Genomic DNA, 14,790 nt, shown 5'->3' with positions numbered 1-14,790 from the left:
CGCGCGCGCGTTCCATTTGTCTCTTGTCCATTTTTGAAATCTCCCAAAACGTGTCAAGTGCAAGGGAGGAAAAATGTATTCGACAAGGTAATATCTCTGGCTTTTTGGAGTCACTTTTGAAAATAATGAATCGCATTAAGGCATGACAAATCTAAAATCTTACATCATTAGGTCGTTACAGAGGAAGAGGGAATGGATACAGTTTTTTTCGCTGGCTTTAACCTCTGTAGTCTGCTGGAACAGAAGTTAATCATGGCTGATTTTATTTATTTATTACATTAGATAAAGATTTCCTAATAAGACTATAATTATTTCTCTCTCTCTCTCTCTCCCTCTCCCTCTCCCTCTCCCTCTCCCTCTCCCTCTCTCTCTCTCTCTCTCTCTCTCTCTCTCTCTCTCTCTCTCTCTCTCTCTCTCTCTCCCTCACCACATGTAAACCTGTCCAACCGGTGGAAGTGGACATGATGGAGGGATTGAGGCACAACCTAATTTTGTTTCCTCTGAATCGTGGATTGTTTTTGACCACAATCATTTGTAATAATCTAATTATACCAGTGGTTTTGATTGCGATTGTATTAGGCTACAACAATAACAATTGTGATTATAAAGACTTCAGGCCTATTGTCTATAACGACGTTTTGCGAATGTACTTATTACTATGTAGGCTAACAGTGCTATTGTTAAACCGCGCATAATTTAGTTTTTTTTAATGCTTTCACGAAACGACGATAGTCTTATAGCAAATAAAGCCTAGCAGTTGTAGTAATATAAATTGTAAATTCTTATTATAATTTATCATGATAAGTATCACGAGCCTTCGAATGGATACCGTAAAACAATGAAGAGTTATCAGAACAGTTTTTGCATTGATGATACTGTTCTTGCACGTCCTCAAATGATTTGACTTATATTCTGTGTCAAAAAAATGATACAATGGGTTAAAACATGCAGGGGGTATATTTGAGTGACTTCTCTGCAACTGTAAAACAATTAAACAAATAGCAGAACATACATTACGATAACAGATTGCATTGAAGGGTTTGGAGAATTGATCCTTTGTAATATACGTTACGCTAGAACTTGTGGCTGCTGTTGGTGAAATATAGACAATGCAGCTATTCAATTATATATACGTTTGAAATGTGTGGCCTATAGATCTTAAACGGCAAAAGGCACGCATTGCGACTGTATAGAGGCTATGACACAAGATTTGCTGACGTGCTTGCATTTGTGATGCAAGTCAAGGGGACCTTGAGGAATGCTATGAAATTAAATGATTTTTCATGGATAGCACAAATCAATAGCAGACGAGGACACAGAGATTCAAATGGAATCTAATGGGCTGTTTTGGAAGACACAACCATTTGTTTATGCCCCGACTAATCAACTAGCTGCGCAGACAAATAAATGTATGGTGTATCTTGACTTTTAAGGTTCTCAGACTGAGGGCTTTGAACATCTCGGCTGTAGAATCTATACAGTTAAGGCGAATTCGTTGTTACAATAATTTACATTACACATATAAACATTACATCACAAAATGTACTTAGACAAAATGCCTTTGAACAAAGCTCATGAGGCAACATGGAAGCAACCCATGTGCAATGCGTAATAATTCAGCAGTTTAAGGTTTCGCTATTGCATCTCCATACGAACGTTATATAGATGGGTTTTAAAAATCGCCGTCCATGATGCTGAAATGCTCAGCCTCAACACATGTACAGCACACACACCACACACACACACACACACACACACACACACACACACACACACACACACACACACACACACACACACACACACACACACACATACACACACACACACACACACACACACAAAAGCCCAAACCCCTAAGCCTAACCCTTAACCTAACATTAAACGTAACCCTAACCCTAACCCGTATTCTAACCCTAATTAAGGGCTTGTAAGTAAGTATTTCGCGGTAAGGTTGTTGTTGTACCTGTTGTATTCGGCGTATGTGACAAATTCAATTTGATTTGTTTTAATTGTAACCCTAAACCTAACCCCAAAACCAAAAAATATATATTTTTCTTGTGGGAACCGGAAAAATGTTTAATTTCTTGTTTTACTATCTTTGTGAGGACTTCTGAACCCCACAAGGATAGTAAAACCAAAAACTCAGTTAAAAAAAATATATAAAAAATTCTGCAATTTGAGAGTAGCCTATAAATGAGCAAGTCTAGGCTACTACTTTAAGTGAACACACATTAACCTATTAAGAAATGTTATGAATGCATCGGTCCTTCCTTTCTCCCTTCCCACCCCATCCGTTGTTATAATGATCTGACATGACTGAACCAGGGGAAATCAGTCTAAACTTTGATTTAGCATACACATATCCAATCATGTAGGATTTGAATCCAACATTTATCGATTTAATTTCCTCTTGTATGACATTATTTCACTAGATCTCGTATCGTCGACTCGCTAGACAGATCAAATTCTTAGCCTTTCTATTCCAAATTCCTGGAATTAGGCCTAAATCCAAGAGGGACATCTGCCCAAAAATGCCCACCTCCTCTCCCGCGGTACGCAGTGCGCATGCCCAGGATCTCATGAGCGATATTGTTGTGCTGGATAGCAACCGTTTCACAGTATTTCAGTAAACTAGTACTTTATTGTGTCTTTTGAGAATATCAGTTAACATGGCAGATCCAAGAATACGACAGATTAAAATCAAGACTGGCGTTGTTAAGCGGTAAGTGCATCTTTTTAACTAATACAATCTTAAAAGATAGCAGGCTAGCTAGTTAGCTTGCTAACTGACTAACATGCTACACCCACTAGGCCGTGGATACCTACGGATCGAGACAGAAGTCGGGCTGGGTGTCGAGAACACTTCGCCGGTATAGATTTAACTATACACCGGTACTTTAGGGAGGTGCATGCATTGTCAATCAAAATAAGGCAGTAGCAAGGACATAGGAACCTGTACTCCATAACATATTTAAATATATATTGTATGTTGTTGAATGACATTTTCGCCTTTTTGTACAATGTTTTAACCATTTATAGTAAGTGCGTGTGTCACGTTAGCAAGTCATCCCGGTTGTGTTGCCTAGTAAAGTAAAGCGGCTAGCATACAAGCTAGCATGCAACGTACGTTTGCATTCTCTTCTCGACAATTTATTAAGGATGCAAATCTGATGTTATGACAACCCCTCATATACTGTTGGCCTACGTTTTTATTGATTTAATGTATCTTATTATTTTCTATGTAAATCTTGCTCAGGCCTTTTGTTGCGAATAAAACAAAAAAAAAATAAACTTTGGCATTCTCTTGGCTGGTGCGCAATAAGCAGTTTTCTCTTGTCGTCTCTGTCTGGGGTGCGAGCGATGCACTCATCAGAGCCAATAGACCAGGCTTTGCTAGCTAAGTTTTCAAGTGAATGTAGGCTAAAGGCCTGTTTATGGTCAGTGACTGTGCAATTGTAAACATAAGCCTCAATGCAGGCATTTGATGCACTGCAGCTGATTTTCTGCAAGCTCATTCTCATCTGAGCCGGGTTCTTTTTTGTTGACAAGGCAATCAGTTTGAGCTTAGAGTTGCACAATTAGGCCCTTGCTGCAAGTGACTGATGTTTTCCCTGACAGGGCATTCCGTTGCTACAGTCAAACATCTGACCACAATCTGTTATTTATTTCGGAAGGACAGAACAAGAATGTCATATTTTAATACATGTTCTCCTGAAAGCTGTTCAAGAGCTTCTATTCACCGAGAGATTCCATCACAACACTGGACATCATCCATATATACATTCATAAATAGAATAGTCGGCCTAAGCATGGCAAGGATTTTTTTGTTGTTGCTCTCTCTCTCTCTCATCACCTCCAGGTTCGCTCCCTCCGTGGCCCTTTGTGTAAATGTGCTATCGATTGTGTTTTGATTAGGGTCACATTACTAACGGGCTCCCTGATGATTGTGGGTAATGGCGCTGGCGGCTGAGACTTCTCCCTCAGAGGGTGACGTCACAGACAGGGTGTCTGATGCAGTGGGGAAACAGCAGGCCCGCCGGTGTAATGAGAGGTGGTGCTTTATCAAGTTGGTTAAAACGCATCTCCATTCTAGAATGGCTTCATTTCCATTCTAAAACGTCTCTATTCTCATTCCTTCCCATGCGGCCCCATTCGGAATAGGTTGACTTCATCAACGGCTGCCCTAGGAATGGTATATTTCACTGAGGCAAATTAAGTAAGGAGAGATCCATTACCCATTCAGCAGCTGGGGCCTGTAGCATGACCTTGGCATTGGAACCTGCAGCCTCTGTTCAAGGTCAGATGGAACAGACTGCCTTTTCTCTCTTTTTGTCTGTTTCTCGTGTAATTCTGTACCCTACTATGTCCTTCTGTCTGTCTGTCTTTCCCTCTTCCTCTCATGTCCCCCTCCCTCTCTTTCATTCTCACTCTCTCTTTCTCCCCCTCTCTCATTCCTTATGTGTTATTAAAAGCCTAGCAGCTCCCTGTCCGCTCTCTCCCAGTAAGGCCTGTTCCATTGGCTTTGTGGCGTTGTACATTCCAGTCAGTGCCTCCTCTCTGCCCTAGCGAGGCGGATGCCCTTAATAAAATGACAACAGTAATTTGGCTTTGTCATTCGGGCCTTGGCATAGGGCTAGGCCGGTGCTCAAAAATGCAGTGCTGCCGGAGGAGGAGGAGGCGGCGGCCGAATGTGTGTCGGATCTCTAATTCCCTTTTTTTCCTTATTTTCCAGAGAGATGCCTTTTCCATTAAGTCCTGGGTGGCAGGTCTATTTAAAACCAGCCACGACGACCCCACCCCTCATTCACACACACACACACACACACACACACACACACACACAGCCAGCGTTTCCAAGACCCTGCCGGAGAGAAATAAGAAATGAACATCGGGACTGGATGAGAGGAAGAGGAGGATTGACGGGGTGGGGGTGGACATTTAGTTATTAGACTGTCCTTCAGTTTTATTCAAATAATTTCAATCCCCCTTTCTTTTCCTTCCTCTCTTCCCCTCTCTCTTGTTGCTGCCTTCTCTCCCTCCAAATAACCTCAGAGGTGACGTCCTTACTGTGTAAAGCCTGAGAGAGAGGAGAGGAAAAGAGGAGAGGAGGAGCGCTCCTCTGCTGTTCCTTGTTGCATATGCCGCCCGTTTAAACAGCGTCTTGATGGAAACGTATTAAAATGAGCGGTAATTGACATAAAATATGACAGAGTGCCGTTGGCTTCCTCGGCTAAGCAAGGCGCCACGGCAACACTGAGGGAGAGGGTGTTTCTGGGTAATGTGCCTGATTAATGAAGGATCACTCACACACACGAACCAACGCACACAGCTGATTTTATGAAAAATGAATTCCGCGTCGTCATCCCGACAAGCAAAGCTGCAGCCGGAAAAAGACTATTAGTCAGGAATCATTATCAATAGTGATATTTTCAAACTCCATTATGCCAATCAGGATCTGAATTTATTTAATAGATTTAGTTCCATTTGGCCCGTAATTGATAAATAATCAAAATGTATCAATGTACTCAAACCCATTTTCACTAACAATCAAGGAAAAGTGGTCCATTTACCACATGACTTGGTCCAAATTAGGGACTAAATTGATGATCAATTAATCGTAGAAAGGGCCAGTAGAGTGTGTGTCCTGCCAGAAGTGGCAGTTAAATGGAGAGCGTGGTGATCAGGCAGAGGAGGAAGGCAAGGCGCTGTACTGTAGTAGATCCACAGATAACCAACACACAGACGACATTGTTACATTATACCCATGCTGTACACATCTGGGAACAATGGGACAAATTGGTCAGGACTATTTTTGTTGTTTGTTTGACCATTACTTTACCTGGTGGTAAGTTGAATGAGAACTCCTCCTCATTCCTCTTTGACATCTTGGGGCCTGAGTTTGTACAGCTTTGGGTTTTAGGTGTTTGTGTTTTTTTCTGTGTTGTTTTTAACGTCATCAAGTGAATGTTGATTTATTTTATTTTTTTGTTCACCCACACCAGACCGATCAGGACACACAGGTTGAAATATCAAAACGAACTCTGAACCAACTATATTAATTTGGGGACAGGTCGAAAAGCATTAAACATGTATGGAAATGTATCTAGCTAGCTTGCTGTTGCTAGTTAATTTGCCCTGGGATATAAACATTGGGTTGTTATTTTACCAGAAATGCACAAGGTCCTCTACTCCGACCATTAATCCACAGATAAAATGGTAAACCGGGTTTGTTTGTAGTCATCTCTCCTTCAGGTTTCTTCTTCTTCTTTGGCGGTTGGCAACCAACTTTGAGGTGCATTACAACCACCAACTGGACTGGAGTGTGGACCTCAGTTCATCTTTCAATCACCCACGTGGGTATATGCCCCTAAAATCCAATGAGGAGATGGGAGAAGCGGGACTTGTAGCGCGTCAAGCATCACAAATAGAACCAAGTTCTATTTTAACGCCTGACTACGCGGACGCTCGTTGACGAGCTCAAGCCTTGTGGTCAGAATGTTATTGAGCCTTTCTCCATTGCCAAGATAATCCATCCACCTGACAGGGGTGGCATATCAAGAAGCTGATTAAACAGCATGATCATTACACAGGTGCACCTTGTGATGGGGACAAGAAAAGGCTACTATAAAATGTTGTTTTAGAGGTTTTGGCAGTACATCCAACCGGCCTCACAATCGCAGACCATGTGTTACCATCATCTGAGACCAGCCACCCAGACAGCTGATGAACCTGAGAAGTATTTCTGTCTGTAATAAAGCCCTTCTGTGGGGGGGACTCATTCTGATTGGCTGGGCCTGGCTCCCCAGTGTGTTGATTTGTTTTTGTATGTTTGTAACTACGCTGTGCTGTGTCTTGTCTGTTATTGTCTTCCCAGTCTGGTGAAGGAGAAGGTCATGTACGTCAAGGAGACCAGGCAGCAGGAGGAGAAGATTGAACGACTGAAAGCAGAGGCCTGCGACGAAGAGGCCGACTCAGAGGCCAAGTATGTCATCAAGAAACAGGTCGGTGACAACTCAGCAGAATAAGTAGCCTACGTGAAGTTGTAAAAACATGCTTTACATATACAAACACTTTACGTTAGGTTGTAAAAACGTGCTTTACAGAGGCCTACATATACAAATACTTTACGTTAGGTTGTAAAAACGTGCTTTACATAGGCCTACATATACAAACACTTTACATTAAGTTGCTTTTAAAGCTGTGTAGTTATACTATATATATGTCATACTATTGTAACTACGTTGTATTAAGTTCATTATGATTTAGCAACTGATTTGTGATTGCATATTCATGGATTTGGAGCCATTTTTGTTATTACACAAGATAATACAATGTTGCTACCCACTTGGTTACTACACAGGAAAGAGTCGGCCTGATGAAGTAACGCATACAAATAATCTTGTCCTCCGATGAGGTGCGTGCTTTTAGTGCCGTTTTATTTGGCATTCTAAATGACCTGTTGTGTTTTTCCTCAACTTTTTCTTTGTCACCTTCGTGGCTAAATGTGTAGAAGCGTTCTAATGTGCTTTAACACGCCTATTGTAAAAGAGAAGTACAGTAGAGAATGGATGATGCCAGTAGCCCTACATTCACTGTAATGAGGTCAGCGTAGTATCATTATGAAGAATTAGGCTTGGGGGGGGTTTAGTGATTTAGTCATTAAACCATTTCTGATTTAATGACGTTATGTAACTTTGGAGGAGTTTGATAATTACTGCCACATGCTGGTAATTTACAGCCGCTAGGAGATCGCTGGCCCATATCCTTGTCTGCTCCCTCCATCTTCCTCGCTCCCTCCTATATTTTCCCTGCTTAGAGTAGAATGAGTGAGGGATGAGAGGCTGTTAGAAGATAAAGACCCAGGGTGACCTCTGTCCCCTGTGTGCCCTACCTCATAACCTTTGTTTTCATCTCAGCTATTATAGGGATTTTACACCTTTGTGGAGAGGATCATCTGCAACGATTTCATGCCCAATAGACAACTGGTTCTACTCTTGCAGTATGCACATTAGATAGCTCGTGTACATCTGAAATCAGAGTAAGATAAACGCCGCTTTTTCAGCCGTCTTGTGTTTTTTTCCCCGCTGCAGAATTACAATTCTCTGGTTTGACCCATTGTTAGGTTTGTTCATTTGGTGTGGATCGGTGAGGGAGCTTTAGGTATAGGGGGGCGTCTTAAATGGCATCTTATTTCTTATATAGTGCACTACTTTTGACCAGAGGCCTGTGGGAATAGGGTATACAGTGGGGCAAAAAGGTATTTAGTCAGCCACCAATTGTGCAAGTTCTCCCACTTAAAAATATGAGAGAGGCCTGTAATTTTCATCATAGGTACACTTCATCTATGACAGACAAAATGAGGGGAAAAAATCCAGAAAATCACATTGTAGGATTTTTAATGAATTTATTTGCAAATTATGGTGGAAAATAAGTATTTGGTCACCTACAAACAAGCAAGATTTCTGGCTCTCACAGACCTGTAACTTCTTCTTTAAGAGGCTCCTCTGTCCTTCACTCGTTACCTGTCTTAATGGCACCTGTTTGAACTTGTTATCAGTATAAAAGACACCTGTCCACAACCTCAAACAGTCACAATCCAAACTCCACTATGGCCAAGACCAAAGAGCTGTCAAAGGACACCAGAAACAAAATTGTAGACCTGCACCAGGCTGGGAAGACTGAATCTGCAATAGGTAAGCAGCTTGGTTTGAAGAAACCAACTGTGGGAGCAATTATTAGGAAATGGAAGACATACGAGACCACTGATAATCTCCCTCGATCTGGGGCTCCACATAAAATGATCCAAAGAACGGTGAGCAAAAATCCCAGAACCACACGGGGGGACCTAGTAAATGACCTGCAGAGAGCTGGGACCAAAGTAACAAAGCCTACCATCAGTAACACACTACGCCGCCAGGGACTCAAATCCTGCAGTGCCAGACGTGTCCCCCTTAAGCCAGTACATGTCCAGGCCCGTCTGAAGTTTGCTAGAGAGCATTTGGATGATCCAGAAGAAGATTGGGAGAATGTCATATGGTCAGATGAAACCAAAATATAACTTTTTGGTAAAAACTCAACTCGTCGTGTTTGGAGGACAAAGAATGCTGAGTTGCATCCAAAGAACACCATACCTACTGTGAAGCATGGGGGTGGAAACATCATGCTTTGGGGCTGTTTTTCTTCAAAGGGACCAGGACGACTGATCCGTGTAAAGGAAAGAATGAATGGGGCTGTGTATCGTGAGATTTTGAGTGAAAACCTCCTTCCATCAGCAAGGGTATTGAAGATGAAACGTGGCTGGGTCTTTCAGCATGACAATGATCCCAAACACACCGCCCGGGCAACGAAGGAGTGGCTTCGTAAGAAGCATTTCAAGTTCCTGGAGTGGCCTAGCCAGTCTCCAGATCTCAACCCCATAGAAAATCTTTGGAGGGAGTTGAAAGTTTGTGTTGCCCAGCAACAGCCCCAAAACATCACTGCTCTAGAGTAGATCTGCATGGAGGAATGGGCCAAAATACCAGCAACAGTGTGTGAAAACCTGGTGAAGACTTACAGAAAACGTTTGACCTCTGTCATTGCCAACAAAGGGTATATAACAAAGTATTGAGATAAACTTTTGTTATTGACCAAATACTTATTTTCCATCATAATTTGCAAATAAATTCATTAAAAAAACCATTCAATGTGATTTTCTGGATTTTTTCCTCCTCATTTTGTCTGTCATAGTTGAAGTGTACCTGTGATGAAAATTACAGGCCTCTCTCATCTTTTTAAGTGGGAGAACTTGCACAATTGGTGGCTGACTAAATACTTTTTTGCCCCACTGTGTGTGTGTGTATATATATATATATATTTTCATTGTAATAGAATCAATAGGCCTCTAAGTGTAGTCTTTATCCTGCTGCTGCTGATGGGATCATTCTACTGGTACTGGGTACTGGTACCACTCTCCCACCTCACCGTGTGTGTGTGTCACAGCCTGTGTGTCTCTCCACCTCACCGTGTGTGTGTGTCACAGCCTGTGTGTCTCTCCACCTCACCGTGTGTGTGTGTCACAGCCTGTGTGTCTCTCCACCTCACTGTGTGTGTGTGTCACAGCCTGTGTGTCTCTCCACCTCACCACTGGAGTTTCTTAGAAGTGTGTCTGACTCCTCTTTTTAGGATGCCAGTCAGGGGAATTCCCCATTCGCTTTGCCTGTTGAGAGACTCAGTTCTGCCTGAACCTCGGGCTCTAACTCCGCTTCCCCACAGGCGTAGCAATACCTCTCCATGCCTGATCACCGTAGTGCTACCTACCCTGGGCGTAGTAATACCTCTCCATGCCTGATCACCGTAGTGCTACCTGCCCTGGGCGTAGTAATACCTCTCCATGCCTGATCACCGTGCTGCTACCTCTCTGCTTTACTCTTCTCCACTCACCCAGGTGTGCCAGAGGCAGAGCGAGGCGAGGACCCCTGCTGCTGCCCAACTCCCTGCCCGATCAATAACTCAATAAAAAATGTCACACAGGCAGAGAGCTTGTTGTGGGACGTTAACCTTAACACAGCGTATGTGGGATACTAAACCAAGACATTGCCTATTGCCAGGAACGACACAGTGGTGCTACTGAAGCTGTACCGGGTTGTTTTTCAACCTTTTAATACATTACGTTCTAAAGCAGTGTTTCTAAACCTTTTTTGTACTATGGTTCTTCTGCTTGGAGGATCCCTCGAAGAAAAACGAACACACAACTGATATGCTTATAAATGGTGTAGATGATTGTGCTGATGAGTAGTATGTGTTGTGCTGTCTCTGGGTTCCAGCTGGAGGTGCTACAGGAGTCCAAGATGATGATTCCAGACTGTCACAGGCGTCTGACCATAGCACACGCAGACCTGTCCCAGATACTAGTAAGAACAGCTCTGTTTTCTTTCAGGGGAAAAAAAGAAAAATCATATAAAATCACATGGGAGCAATCCTAGGGCAACAGTGGCCAAGATGGACTCTGTTGGGAAGGAAGAAACGTTAAGAGGAATCGGACTCTGGAGTTGGAGCCAATCCTCCTTGGTCTTGGTTGCTGCAGGTTTATCCGGGTGTTAGTAGTTTGGGCTTCCGTGTCGGGAGTGTGTGAATTTCAGTGGCACTCTCATCATGCAGGTGCGTGTGACTGTCTGTAGTGTTGTCTATCCTGACAGATCTAAGAAGCCAGAGAAAGGAACATACACCCTTCTTCCACACACATGCATGTCTCAGGGTCCTCACAATTAGCAGAGAGCAGGAGTCAGGCAGCCGTGGCCTCGGTGAGACACACGTGCAGAAAGAGGCGGAAGAGAGAGAGGAAATCACAGATGACTCCTCTGAGGGAAGGTGGGGAGACGTGACAGCGACTTGTCCCTCTCCACCTCACACCAAAATCCCCTCTCACCCACCTCAACCCCTTCCCGCACGCACGCACACACACTCATTACAGTTCATTAGCAGTTCTGTCACTGCGGTGGGCCACCATAGGAACCCAGCAGCACTCGATTAGCACAGATGTGACCCACACACACACTCTCTCACACATACACACACAGACACACACTCTTCTGCACTGACTAGAAATGTTACACTGTGGAATCAACGTATGCAGATTGTTAATGTACATTTTTATTTAAATTGACTATGTAAGGGACGTGTTAGAAAAACAGGTTTTGTATGATCATTTGGTGAATAGCCACGTGATTGGACCGTGGACTTTTCATGGCTAGGTTAACTATGGGTGATTGTGGACTGTAAGTTAGATTTGGTGTTATGCTATTTGAATGGTTAGTAATTTTAAAGTTGTGTGTGTATGTGATGGGGTTAGTATTGATATCCTGTATGTGCTGTGTGTGTTTTTTCAGGAAACGGAAGAGGACTTGGCTGAAGCAGCGGAGTACAAAGAGGCCAGGACCGTATTGGATTCAGTGAAGCTTGAAGGATGATGCTCTCACTCTCTAATGCGTCACTTAGATGTCCATTCCGTTCATCTGGGCTTGTTTGGAATCATAGACAAACAGAATCGTTCAGCACTTTTTTTCTCACTCTTTTTTTTAAACTTAAAAAACTTTTTTTTTGACTTATTTCTACAGTTTGAGATGTTGACATCCTTCTCTGGAGTGCACACTCTCACACAAGCATCAAATGAACACTTTCTGTTCTTACCACGGTGGATTTGCTTGGCTTCTACCATACAGCTGCAAATGTAGCCTAATTGTGTTGTTTATCTCGTATTCAAGCTATTGTACTTTAGCGTCTTGCATCAAGTGATTTAGAAGTGTTCCTCAATTTGTTGATTTGAACATAGATTGTATGTATGTATTCTCTCATAACAAGCAAGGTGTCACCAGTGAACATAATTATAGAACCAAAGAACCTAACAAGAGGAGAGCTAGCTAAACCGTTATTATATAACAACCATCCTATTGTCTGTGTGGGGTTGGATGGAGAGAGATATGTAGCACTGTTTTTGACATGGTTAGTGCTATCTGGGAGCCTTGGGCTGTCCCTACCCTAAACCCTAGCCCCTTATTTCATACCGTGTGTTATCTTAACCATAAACCATGTTCAATTTCATCTTCAATGGTGTAAGGATGGCCCAAGGATCCCAGACAGCACGGACCGTTTTGGCATGATGCCTGTTTCAGGACACCAACCTCCGCTGGTCAATAACATCCATGCGGCCTAGTGACATCATCAGCACTGTCATCACCAACTGGACATAGCCTGTCACATCCACTGTATAAGCATGGGGTACACTTGGACACACTATTTTCAGCCACTAAGATACAGCTACGACCAGAAGGGGATTTTCGTAGCAGGTTTGGAGAGCATTTTCGCTATTTCTTTTCCTAATCTTCATCAAATTATCTTAAGCTGCTACGTTAATTATCTTAACCTTCTGTGTAAGATCTAACACGCAACGAAAAAAATCACTTCTGGTCGTAGCTGTCTCGAAGCGGCGTGAAAATAGTTTTTTTTTTTTTCTTTCATATAGGCGTAGACTGTTTGCAGAATGACCAGTAAGCGTAGTTGTTGGGCATCAAATCACTTATTATTTTGGTCCACAAGTGTAGACTTTTAAAAACTATATTATTAAATATTTTATTTGGGTTAACATATATAGTTTTTATGTTCCACTATGGAATTGTCCAAATTGTTTATTTTTCCTGGACCATAAAATGTAGGCCTATCCATAGACCAACCAGATAGAGGAAATACCTATGGATTATATAAATACTATTATCCCAAAGGTAAACTAAACTATGCTTGAAGATGTTGTTCAATGTAGGCTATATGTTTTTATAGCCGACAAAACATGTATTAGGTTGTGCTCATGTTAAGCCTGTTAATAACATTGAATATTAATAATATAATTGATTAAATGTTCAAACAAATCTCATGACCTATTATTTCTTTCCGAATAAGTTCAGACTCTTTCGAGGTTAAGGCATCCAAGACACATGAATTCCAGTCTAATAATACAAGACAAAAAACCTGACTGGGCAGACATTAAGGGTTGGCTTGATCCTTATTTTACAGATTTCGATAATTATCGGGATCGCCCCTAAGTCTCATTATCGCCCTAATGAGACGCGCGCCTCTCCGTGACATCCAGCCTATCCATCTCGTTAAGGAAATCGCTCTTCAATGCTGATTATTTTATTTGGAACCATAATTATATTTCTTTCGGATGACTCACGGTCTAATCGAGTCCTCGCATAGGGCAGCGGCGCTAATTGAACCATGAGATGCGGTGGCGGGCCACAGGCGCTACCTGGATATGTGGGCGAAGGACTCGTGTTAGCGTTTTTTTGTCTTGGGTCTTGTTCTGGAGGCAGCTTACAGAGTGGCCATTACCTGGCACAGCCACAAAGTCATAAAAAATCCGAACCTTTACCCTAACCTGCTAACCGTATATGTCTAACAATATACTCAAATAAAGAATGTTCTGGAAGGACCAACAAGGATTCTATGCTTTGTTCATATATGACACTCTTTAAGGTCCTATATAGAACCGAAATTGGTTCCATATAGAACCCTATATATATGGAACCCAATGGTTCTAATATGGAGCCAATTTTAGTTCAGTGAAGAAGAACCCCCTACAGAAGGGTTCTATATAAAACCTTTAGGGGCGCCATAAATGAAGCAAGCAATATAACCCTTTTTGGTTCTATCCAGAACCTTTTTTTCTAAAAGTGTAACCTTAAATCAAGACCAAAAAGCACATTTTTGTTTTCTTGAATGTAAGGGAAATCGCTCAGTTCTGCCTCCAGGACAAGACTCATAACAATAAACGTCAACCTGCTGAAGGATGCGGCAAGGCGACGCACCTGATGGATGGAGCCCTTGCGCGCACCGCGCCTCTCTATTTCCTCGCTCCTCTCTCCTCCCCAGAGCTCAAACACAACAACTTATTACTTCTAATCCCCCGACTGTCACCAAATCACCTGCACGAAACAAGAATATAATTTGTTAAACTGGCATTTCTGCAGATGGAAGATCGATTTTCTCTTTAGAATTCTCTAATTGAGTGAATACAGACGCCTGATGACTTAGATTCACCCCCAGACCTGGGAGAAGAAGAAAAAGAGTCAACAAAAATCATCCTCCGTGTTATCTCTCTGCACCGTGGCCCGAGACGACAATGCACGCGGGAGAATGAAGGGCAGGCGGAGACGACAGGCAAAAGGCAACACGCGGTGTCTCTAGCGTGCAACTCCCGATGCGCGAGCGAATGCCCAAGGCCCCTGTTGAAAAGAGAGAGGTGCACTGGAAATCTAC

The 14,790-nt window shown here is 42.6% G+C and overlaps 1 protein-coding gene across 1 annotated transcript; it reads left to right on the top strand.

Moving 5' to 3' along the window:
- The first annotated feature begins 2,555 nt into the window (after positions 1 to 2,555).
- Positions 2,556 to 14,790, top strand: LOC139387834 (tubulin-specific chaperone A-like). Its single transcript, XM_071134094.1, has 4 exons — positions 2,556 to 2,725; positions 6,878 to 7,004; positions 10,806 to 10,892; positions 11,868 to 14,790. Exons 1-4 carry the CDS (start codon positions 2,673 to 2,675, stop codon positions 11,946 to 11,948), a joined length of 348 nt encoding a protein of 115 aa, XP_070990195.1. The 5' UTR covers positions 2,556 to 2,672; the 3' UTR covers positions 11,949 to 14,790.

Source organism: Oncorhynchus clarkii, chromosome 29 (genome assembly GCF_045791955.1).
Source record: "Oncorhynchus clarkii lewisi isolate Uvic-CL-2024 chromosome 29, UVic_Ocla_1.0, whole genome shotgun sequence".
Lineage (NCBI taxonomy): Eukaryota > Metazoa > Chordata > Actinopteri > Salmoniformes > Salmonidae > Oncorhynchus > Oncorhynchus clarkii.
Note: the sequence above shows the minus strand (reverse complement) of the source record. Positions and strands in the feature narration are given on the sequence as shown.

What these genes read in the sequence shown, in the direction of transcription:
- LOC139387834 (XM_071134094.1), top strand. Translation starts at nt 2,673, where the DNA reads ATGGCAGATCCAAGAATACGACAGATTAAAATCAAGACTGGCGTTGTT. An exon ending in AAGACTGGCGTTGTTAAGCG is followed by an intron (nt 2,726 to 6,877) that starts GTAAGTGCATCT and finishes TTGTCTTCCCAG; the next exon opens with TCTGGTGAAGGAGAAGGTCA. An exon ending in AGTATGTCATCAAGAAACAG is followed by an intron (nt 7,005 to 10,805) that starts GTCGGTGACAAC and finishes TCTGGGTTCCAG; the next exon opens with CTGGAGGTGCTACAGGAGTC.